Source organism: Merops nubicus, unplaced genomic scaffold (genome assembly GCF_000691845.1).
Source record: "Merops nubicus isolate BGI_N331 unplaced genomic scaffold, ASM69184v1 scaffold3707, whole genome shotgun sequence".
In the NCBI taxonomy this organism is placed as follows: Eukaryota; Metazoa; Chordata; class Aves; order Coraciiformes; family Meropidae; genus Merops; species Merops nubicus.
In genome coordinates, this window is record NW_008618141.1 from 2,203 (window position 1) to 12,400 (window position 10,198).

The 10,198-nt window shown below is 42.0% G+C and overlaps 2 protein-coding genes across 2 annotated transcripts; one reads left to right on the top strand and one right to left on the bottom strand.

Annotated features, from left to right (window-relative positions):
• Positions 1–562: 562 nt before the first annotated feature.
• TEKT1 (tektin 1) lies at positions 563–4,893 on the top strand. The gene is given in 8 exon segments (XM_008943332.1): positions 563–752; positions 1,141–1,296; positions 1,574–1,624; positions 1,627–1,711; positions 2,130–2,273; positions 3,503–3,725; positions 4,328–4,524; positions 4,734–4,893. Coding segments are annotated over 8 exon segments (1,206 nt in total).
• A 2,935-nt stretch (positions 4,894–7,828) lies between these two features.
• FBXO39 (F-box protein 39) lies at positions 7,829–8,581 on the bottom strand (the record flags this gene model as incomplete). The annotated part of the gene is given in 4 exon segments (XM_008943333.1): positions 7,829–7,976; positions 7,978–8,079; positions 8,081–8,237; positions 8,240–8,581. Coding segments are annotated over 4 exon segments (749 nt in total), but the record flags the coding sequence as incomplete, so codon positions are not given.
• Between the last annotated feature and the right edge of the window lie 1,617 nt (positions 8,582–10,198).

The window sequence follows — 10,198 nt, forward strand, 5'->3', positions numbered from 1 at the left end:
GTTTTTTTTCCTAATGACCATTAAATTTCTTTTTGACAACCCAGAGTTCATCAACCTCTCCAGCCATATTATTAAAAGGTTATTATATATTATTATATATTATATATGTTATTCTCCATCCTGTGGAAGACTGTTTTATCTTTTGTGTTTGTTCACTTTTTCTTAGTTTTCTGTGATTGTCCATCTAGTATTTCCAGCTTTCCTCACAGGTCTCCTTCTCTTCCCTTTCTCCTTCCTATTGCAGACAGCCCATCTTTTCCTCTCAGTTCCACTTTCAGTCCTCTTACTTTCTCTCCTCCCAGCTTTCATTCCCATATTCTTCTGTTTCTTCATTCTCCCACTCCAAACTCCCCCACACCTTACCAAAGTCTTGGGGAGCCTTGAGCAAGAAGTCTTTTCATAACTATCATTTTGCAGGTAAAAGGGGCGAGAATTTTTCTCACCCTCATGGACCTGTCTTCTCCCTTTCTTGGTTCTGCAGCCAACATAATGCTATTCCTGTTTTCAGGTTCCACATTCCAAGAACTGACCTGCATTATATCCGGAAACTTTCCAAGAAACAATGGCCAGGCTGTTGCAAGCTCCACCCAAGTTTCATCCCTCGGAATGGGACGTTGCAAACAAGATGCAGCATGCCAGTGCAGAGTCTCAGAAATCCAGGTCAGAGCGCCTGATAGCTGAGAGCCAGAGGCTGCTGGATGAAATAGAAAAGACAACTCAGAAAACTCAGAGTGATGTCAACAAGAAAATAGGTAATCCCTTGTGTTCTACAAGTGTCAAGATGTGTTATTTGAGCTATGTGCTTAAGATGGACTTAGAAAACTAGTTGATAGTGAATGTATGTTAATGCCATGCTCTCTGATCTCCTGAAAAAAATTAAAAATAGTAAAAAATCTATTTTGAGGCAGATTTTTTTTATATAAAACAGATACATTACTTCTCCAAAACACACAGAAAGCTATTCCAACCAAATCTCCTAACACAGGGTTACAAAACTGTCTCCACGCATCAGCCTAGAGCACTGCATGCACTCCACTGTGGAATAAGTCTATTTTTAGCCATATATGGGATCTGGCTCACAGTACTCTAGCATATAAGATGGGCTTGTATTAATACCTGTTTGCAATTTTTGTTTTTCAGAACAGAGACAAGAAGAAATAAAATTCTGGAAGCAAGAATTAGAGAACAAACTTGAACAAATTATTCTTGAGACAGAGGTACTGTTGACTTTCAAGACCAGGCTGGAGAAATCTTTGGAGAGCTGCAAAGAGCCACTCATCATTGCCCAAAAGTGTCTCCTGAACAGCTGAGATGATTAAGAAGAAAAGTATTCAGGGAGAGCAAAAAAATTAGGTAATGAGCCTTTAACAAATTATTTTAAAAGCTGTGAGCTAAAGGCCTGCCTCTTTGCAGTGGAGTTACAGTCTGATTTAAACGTTATAACACTGGGGAACCAAGGCCATAAAGGAAAAACTTCCTGGGTGGCAAAGGAGAGCCTTCAGTTTGGAAAGCTGGGCTTCATGATCTCCTGTTAGCTCTAGGAATTTGAACAATGTAACTGATGTTTTCCTCTTTTTATTTAGGCAGGGGCGAGCTGCGATTGACTTGGTGCACAATGAAGTGGAACAGAACTGGTGAAGGAAGCTGAAGTCATCCAAGGGGTTGTTGCTTTGCTTGGACATACATTAGAACAAACCAATGAGCAAATCAGGTGCAGAGACAAAGAGCATAACTGAACACTGATTAGCTGATAAGAAGGCCAGCCATAATCCTAAAATGTTGTAGGTTCAGGCTGAGCACATGTCCAAAGCTACCTTCAGTGCTAAACAGTTGCAGGAGGTCATAACATTCCGTCAGAAATGGTGAGAAGTTCTGTTAGAACGCAAAGGACTTGTACCTGATCCCTGGTCTTCTCACGATCCAGCCCTGTGCCTTAATTCCAATGGTAACTGTACTACCAGTTTATATGGCAGTAGCTGCATGCTCTCAGTTTTGGGACTCCGCAGCTAGCAGTTCATACGTGCAGCATCCCATAACAGCATGTGTATCCTCTGCCTGTAGGCATGCATGCTGGGGACACCCGTGAGTGCCTACTCTTTGGCTTAGGGTGGGGTTGTTCCTCCTCCTAGGCTAAACCGTTCAGCAAAATACAACCTGGAAATGGACCTGAAGGACAAGTTCAGCGCCTTGATGATTGATGATTACTGTGCTAGCCTGACAAACAACACTCCTGATCTCAGATATGCTGACAAGGCAGTGAAAATAGAAGGAAAGTAAGTGGTTATTTAGTTCAGTGGATATATGATAATTATACAGCTAGTATGGGCCGTTCCACTAATAGCATGATTAAAGTAAATTTGTGTAAAACAGGCTATATTTGTCCACCTGTCTGTTATAGATTGGCTTTTATACTTCTATCCATCACTTTAGTATCTCTCTAATATATCTCTGAAATAACCCACAGTAATCATGTTCCAAGCGTACGCAGTATACTAAAAATTTTTGAGGCTCACAGTTAGCTGAGGAAAAAATTCACACTTTGCTTCAACCCAGAACAGATTTACTAATCTAAGTTCCTTTCCTCCCCCAGGGCGTTCTAGTGGGGATAACCCTGGGCTGGGATACATGAGGTGCGGAGTAAGTTTCTGTCAAATGCACCCTTTATGTCTGGGCTAGCTAGTGTGAATGGTTTAGATGGAGAAATAACTACCCTCCAAAATGAGCTGAAAAAGGGAAATGTAGTGGGAAAGCAGTGTGTGAGTGTCTCCCAAGGACACTAGTGGCTCTGCAAGGACTGACAAACTTGGAACAGCAAGAAACTGACAGATCTTGCTGCTGTCACTTTAGCCTGCAAGAACAGGTTGTATAACTCGGCCCACACCCAGAATGGTGTTGGCTGCTGTATGCAAATGACAGTTACAGGTTTATAGACCCACCCAGCGGATAGAACTCTCTGAGGAATTTTCCAAACTCCTGCCTGCAAGGCACTGACGCACAGGCATGACCCTCCAATTCTAGGGGTATGGTTGGGGGTTGGTTTCCCAACTATTGCTCCAGCCAGGTACTATAAGTGATGGTCTTAGAAGTGGTGAAGTGAGAGAATAAATGACTGTTTTTTGTGAATAGTTACCCACTATTAATAGTAACAGCTGAATTACATGAGTAATAACAGCTTAATTAATGAAAGGTGGTGTGAGAAATGCTGGTGGTTATCTGTGTTTCCTGCACAACAGCTCAGCCTTTTATCAGGGAAAGTTACAATGAAGTTACTCTCAGCAGATGTGCTTCTATCCTAACCTTGTCTGCTTCATTCTGAAAAGTTTGCAACAGAGAGGGTCCTTATTTTGTATCTGTAGAATTCACAGCACAGCTGGCACTCACTGGGATGTGCAGTTAATAGTACTGCTGTGGTTTTGGTTTTGTGGAGTACATGCCAATCCATGAAGTCACAGAAGACTGTGATGCTGCCAGGTGATGACCTTTTATTGTGAATCTCTTGCAGTTTTGTTAGCCCTGAAGACTGGATAAATTTCTCAAACATAAATGTTGAAAAGGCTGATAAGCAGAGGAACAATTCTTTGGGACTGAGGGCTCTGGTTGATGGCATCCTCTCGCAGACAGCAAGCGACATGCGCAAGCAACGTGAAACGGTGAATGCTGCTTTTAGAAACAGGGTGAGGGAAGTCAAGGAAGCTAAGCACAAGCTAGAGACACTCCTTGCAATGGTAAGTGATAACAATGGGCTTGGGTCATCTACCAATTCTCTCAATCCAGTGGCTGAACTACATTGTTTTAAGAATTTTACCTTTACAGCGCTGGCAGCCCCTGCCACATCACACTTCCCTCCCTCAAAATTGTCTTGAATTTTATTTTCTCAGCTCTGTGTGCACCACTATAGAGGTTAATTTCTGGAATCTCTCACTTGCATGATGCAAGTGTTGCTGTAGGTATCAGTAAAGTCAGAATTTCCCTTGCAATTTTTAGTTACATGGGTCCCTATGGAATTTTCACAGTTGTGATAGAAGAGTCTAATAACTTGTAAAATCAAGGTCAATGTGCTTAAAATTTGATACTCTAAAAGTGAGTGTTAATATGAAAAATTAATTGTTGAGCATAAATCTCCAGTTTCACTCAGAATAGTGTCACTTGCTTTCCAGTAAATGAATCATAATCCTGGCTGACCTTTGTAAAATATCCTTTGATGAAATAACTTAACATAATGAGTGTTACTGTGATTGTTATTACCATAACTATTAATGAAGATGTTGGTGATTTCACCCATTGTAAGAAACAGTGTGCAGCACTTTGTCCTGTTGGATTTGTTAAGGTGATGGATGAGACTGCCTCACAAGAGAAGAACATTGCAGCCTTAAAGAAAGCAATTGCTGATAAAGAAGCACCTGCTAAGGTGGCTCAAACCCGCCTGGAAGCAAGAAACCTTCGCCCCAATGTGGAACTGTGTTATGACACAGTGCATAACAGGCTGATCAGTGAAGTTCAGGAGATTAAACAAAATACTCAAAGGCAAGTAGAAAGAAAGAAAGAGAGAGGAAAATCTGTGGTATAGATTACTGGGCTAATGGGGGGGACACTTTAAGGGAAGCTGTATGGATATTGTCTCTTTGGGGATTCCCTTCCATCTTTTTTTTTTTTTTTTTTTTATTCTTAGCCTACATGGTAAAAAAAACCTATCCATCCATTTTCAATTAATGTGTCTGTATATTCCCTGTTAGATTAAAGGACACGCTGGCACAGGCTGAGACAGAACTGAAAGCTCTGAGCCGACGACAGCTTTCCTTGGAGGAGGAGATCCAGGTCAAGGAGAATACCTTGTACATTGACGAAGTGCTCTGCATGCAAATGAGAGAGTCTGTTTGCACTAACAACTTCTGAAGCCATCATACTAGGAGATTGTGTGCTGCAAGAAGCCAGCTCCTGCTGAGATTTTATTAATAAATCTCCAGATTTATTGCTTTGGCTCAGTACTGTCCTGGTTCTAGTTGTGCAAAGTAATTTAAACAGATGTAATATGTAGAGCCCTCTTTTTCACAGCTATATATGCTCTAGAATGCATGATGAAATCTCCTACATGGCATTAAAGTTCCAGAATAAATGTCCCTTATTCTGTATTATTTATCTTGTGTGCAACCAGTGATATCTATTGCCATTGAAAGGTCTAGAAGCTGTGGAAGCTAAAGCAGGAGTTTCCTCATAAGTAATTCCTTGGAAAGCTGAGCAACTGTGAAGGGTGAGTCTTGGGACTACATATGTTATGTTCTGTTCTTAACTTCTAACTAGGCACAGGGTGTATATTAATGTTAACAGGAGGTAGGGACTGGTGATACATCTGATTGCATCTGAGTCAAGATCAAGCCAAGGCTTACTTGGATAATCCCTAATCACTTCCTCACCGCATGTCTCAGTTTCAACTGAACAACAAGAAGATGAGCTTCATTGGTAATGTGTCTGAAACTCTACAGAGAGAAGTGCTGAAGAAAGAGGACGGCCTCTGTTTGTTTTGGTTTGGTTTTTATTATTATTTGAGATGCCTGTAAGGGTAGAAAAGGGTTCCCTGCTTGCTTCCTTTGGCTCTGATGAGGAAAACTAAAGCAAGGGGAAGAATAAATGATGCTGGGAGACAGAGGAGGACACTTCCCAAGGCCAACATTTTAATGCATGGAATGTAAAATTGTCCTTTGCCTCTCTCTTGCTATAATGAGGCACTGCTGTTAAGATTTAAATCCCATCCTAATACCACCTCAAAGGTTCTGCTCATTGCTTGCAGAGGTCAGTGGGTGTCCTTCTTGTGTGGTTTACTCCATTGAGTAGGTGATGACAAAATAATTAATCTGAGTCAATCAGGTATTTGAACTTCCTGTAAATACCATACAACAGTGGGTCCTCCTCACTGGTGTCTTTTTGGGCTGTGTAAATCCTGACCTGTATGAATGAATGACAGATACATGGAGGAGGCTCAGCCCATTAAACCTCGTGACAAGAAGCCTATGGAGGAATCTAAAGAAGACAAATTCCTTAGTTTTGAGTAAAATCTTCAGGTTTTACCCTGATTTCACTTCAAACTGAGTGAAAACATCATCTGCTGACAATTTCTGGGAAGAGCAAGGTTCCTTATACCCCAAGATCTGATGCATCAGATGTGACGGATCTGCACAGATCTGGGAGGATGTACCGAATTCAGAATCCAGCATGTAAAGTAGCATGACAGCATGGTTTACACCACCAGCAGCTGTGCTTTGGCCCCAGTTCAACACAGCATCCCGAAGGAGCGAGATGGCCTTATATCTTTTTGCAGTTTAGTGGGATTCAACCCACCTGCCTCAGTTTAAGCACAGACAAGCACTGGGCTTGGGAGGTGACTGAGAATCCCTAGCTTGAACTAGAGGTGACGGGGAATGGCAGCCTAGGAAGGACTTGTGCAATTGAAATTCTATATTATTCTGTACATGGCTAAGTAGGTTAGAAAGCCCCATTTCTGTGAGTGGTTCTCAGGCTCATTATAATGCTAAAATATAATATAAAGGAGGTACTTATATTAACATTTCTGTAAGTGACCCTTCTGTGGGCATGGGGAACCTCACCTTTCTCTGGGTACTGGAGAGAGGAAGGGAATGGGAGTTTTGAAGAACAAAGTCAAATTGCATTTCTTATTGTAGTTAAAATGCATTTTCTTTCTGTGCGGTTTTGTAGTAGCCTCTCTATAAAGGTGACACTTAGCAATGCCCAGACTTTCAGATATAACAACCTCTTGCATGATAAGATGAGCTGTAGCAACTCATCATCCAGCAGCTCATGGTCATTGTTTAGTTCAAGTGTTAATTGCTTGAAAAAGAATGAATGCTGTTAGCACTACCGAGCACAGCGTGGGCGCATTCAGTAAACCCGAGTTTCCCAATCTTTAGCACGAGAAATGACTGTCAGCAGATCAATTTTGTACCTTGACATTAGCAGAGACTCGGTTTTGTACTTCAAAAAGAGCATATGCTACAGTAACCTCCACTCTCCCATTAAGATTGAGGGGGTCTCCTGTGCACGCCATACCATCCTAAGAGCCAGACAACTTCTGTTACTGTTGGAAGATGTTACACAGCTCGTGCCATGATCTCATTTGACATACTGGAAATTACCGCAGGTACAAGAGTAGATCCAAAGACAATTTCTAGAAAGATCTACACATCTCTGGTGTTTACTGGACACTCTGCAATGCAACAGAACTTAGAGAAAGCTGCCAGCAACCATCGGGTAATAAGGCTGTGTGCTTCCCTTCAGGCATGCAAAGACCTGATGCTCATTTATATGGGTCAGCTGTTCCACACCTGTAGAGGCACATCCTTGGTGACACCAAAGTGCTTTGACACAAGCACCAGTTAATTTACATGCCATGTAAGACATTTTTGCATTGCCAAAATGGAGCAAAACCAGTGTAGGTTGAGGCAGGCTACAGCTCTGTAAGCAAACAAGGTGTACAGACCATTTTCTTCATGTGCAGATTTCCCTGCAAAAGGGTGGTGTTCAGAAAAATCTGAAAGGATGAGAAAGTCATCAGTTACTAAACATTTAGTTGTCCAACAGAATAAGCCTTACAAAAATGTCATTTTCCTGCCTGAAAGGTTCCTTTTTCTCACAGCTGACATTAGAACCACCAGCATTTCAGGTGTTTTAGCTTTTTATGAGGGCAACCTGACATCAGACTGACAACGATTAGCATAATGGGGATTATAACTGGAGAAGGATAATTACCTGAACTAGACTACAGCTGGAACACTGGAATGGCTCACTTAGGAAAATGACCCTCTGAACATAAATCTGATCAGGAATTCCTAATGATGACTGCTGCTATGCTGAAGGCAGCAATTACATTGCTTAGCAGGATGTCCAGCAGTTCATCAGAGATGCAGTTATAACTGAAAGTCAGGATGACCAGGCTGTGGAACTTGGACATAGTTTGGTGGAACAAGGTAGAGAAGAAGGTGGAAACTGAAGAAATCCTCAATATTGATTTTAGACATAAAGCTTTTATTTTTCAGGCAGCTCAGAGAATTCAGAAGCTCACAGCCTTCTTACTCTTGCCCCTTTTAAGTTGAGATAATCAAGGTGTTTGTTCACTCTTTTCAGGAAGGTAGCCAAGTTCTTGATAAACCAAGCCCTGACCACATCTTTCCAGAAATAGTGGTCTAATTCCAGGTACTCGATGCTCAGGGATAGTAGGCGACTGTTACCAGATGTGAAAGAAGCTCTTTCATAGTCACTTGAAATCTTTGGGTAAAGGCAATATTGCAAGGATTTGATAACTTGATCTCAAGGTGCTCCAAATACTTGCCAAATTTCTTGGCATAGCACAATGCACTTTGACTCTCTGTGGAGGAGCAGAACCATCACATTCTATAGCCGACCATCAAGGGCACACACATTGGAGTTTCAGAGTACATGACTTCACTCCATTTTATACAGACCAAGGCAGCCTGAGACCTGTCGCTGTCATCTAACCGATGGACGACACACCTCAGACAGACATCAGGTAGATGAGCCCAGCAGCTCGGCTCAGGTTCGCTGCCATCTTCCACTGAGAAGAGAGTTTTTCACTTCTCTTCTGGGTGTTGAGCCAAACCTAGATGAAGAAAGCTGTGAGTAGATTTCTTGGCATTCCCAAAAGCAAAGGCTTCCAAGCAAATGGATGAAAGTTTGCTTCTTCGCATTCACAACCGACACCCCTTGCTTTGCCTCTGTACTCAAGCTGTCAGGGTCAAAGAAGCTCTTGGGTCTAAACTATAGTCTAACCTAAATCAAAAGAAAAAATGAGTGAAGAACAATCACAGTACAAGAACAGGACACATCTTTTAACTTCTTTGCCTTCGGTCTAGCTAAAAAGTGAAATGCTATTCACTGCTGATAGGGCAGCCATAGCCTTTAGAAACCTTTGTTTAGCATCAGCTGTAACTGAAAATGTTTTGTGGCCTGATGCCTCGCGTCTAAAAGTATCCAGTTCTTTGGGCTGTACACATTTGAAGAGTACTGTTGGTGCAAAACTAGTGCAAATGACTTAGCCTTCTGGAGTACTGTTCCATGGCAAGCATCTGAGGTAGTACCGTGCCATAGGTGATGGCAAAATCCCTGTTGAGGGCAATAAGCAATATAAACTGTTCCATCACTCAGTTCAAGCAGGATGTTCAACCACTGTACTCCAATGGGCAGGGAGAAGGCTGGCAAGTCAGAAGACCAACTGGGTAGTAGTAAAGCACGTGAAGTAAACAGCCAAAATGCAAGAAGATACCAGTTGCACTCTCAAGTCTGGACAGTGTAAGTATTTAGCTCCCTGTGCACTTTTTCAGCTCTCACAACCTCCCTCCAGAGTTCAAGATTTGCTTACCCCTGATACCCTCCCTCCGCAAATTCAGCTGTTGCTGTGGGGTGCAGAGGTAATGGTTGTGATGTCCTGACAACAGAATTTATGCAAGGGCAAACTGAACAAAGCCGACTTGAACCAAGTCATTTGGGCTAAGGTGCAGACAACTAAAAAGAAAAGCAGACTTGCTTGGGAGCCCCTTAGGAAATGAGGAATAAAGGCCACAGTGTACAAGCCAGGGGCAGCCTGTATGGCTTGTCTCTTTTCACCAAGCAGATAAATGGATCAAGTGGCCAAGCAATGAACATCCGAGAAGGGAAGTCCATCCACTGTCCTTTCAGCTATGAATTGCTAACTTCAGCTGTGAAATGCAAACTGCACCCACTGGCCTGTTAGCTACTTTTTTTTTTTTTTTTTTTTTTTTCCATGAGGCTGTTTACAGATCTGCAAACAGCAGAGGAGCATGGAAAGAAAGTGGTTTGTTAGTAAGTTTGTAGAGAGGCAGAAATTCGGAATGCATTTACTTCCCACTTCTATAGTGCACATCTTATCACGTCCATTTGGTAACTTACTCCTCAGCTCTGGGGGCTGGAACTGGAAAAATACCTAGTGATGCTTTCTTGTGGTCTACTCCAAAATTAAGGCTTATTGGCTGACAGGACTACAAGAAGATGTAACTCCAAAGGACGTGGTGTCAATCTCCAAACAATTTACCTTTCCTTCTTTGCATGTTCTGTTGGGTAACAGAGCAGAAATGGATAGAAAAAACAGAGGCACCATAAGAGGGTGAAGAAAGATCCCTGAGAGTCTGTTTACAATTACAAAGGCTCATATATT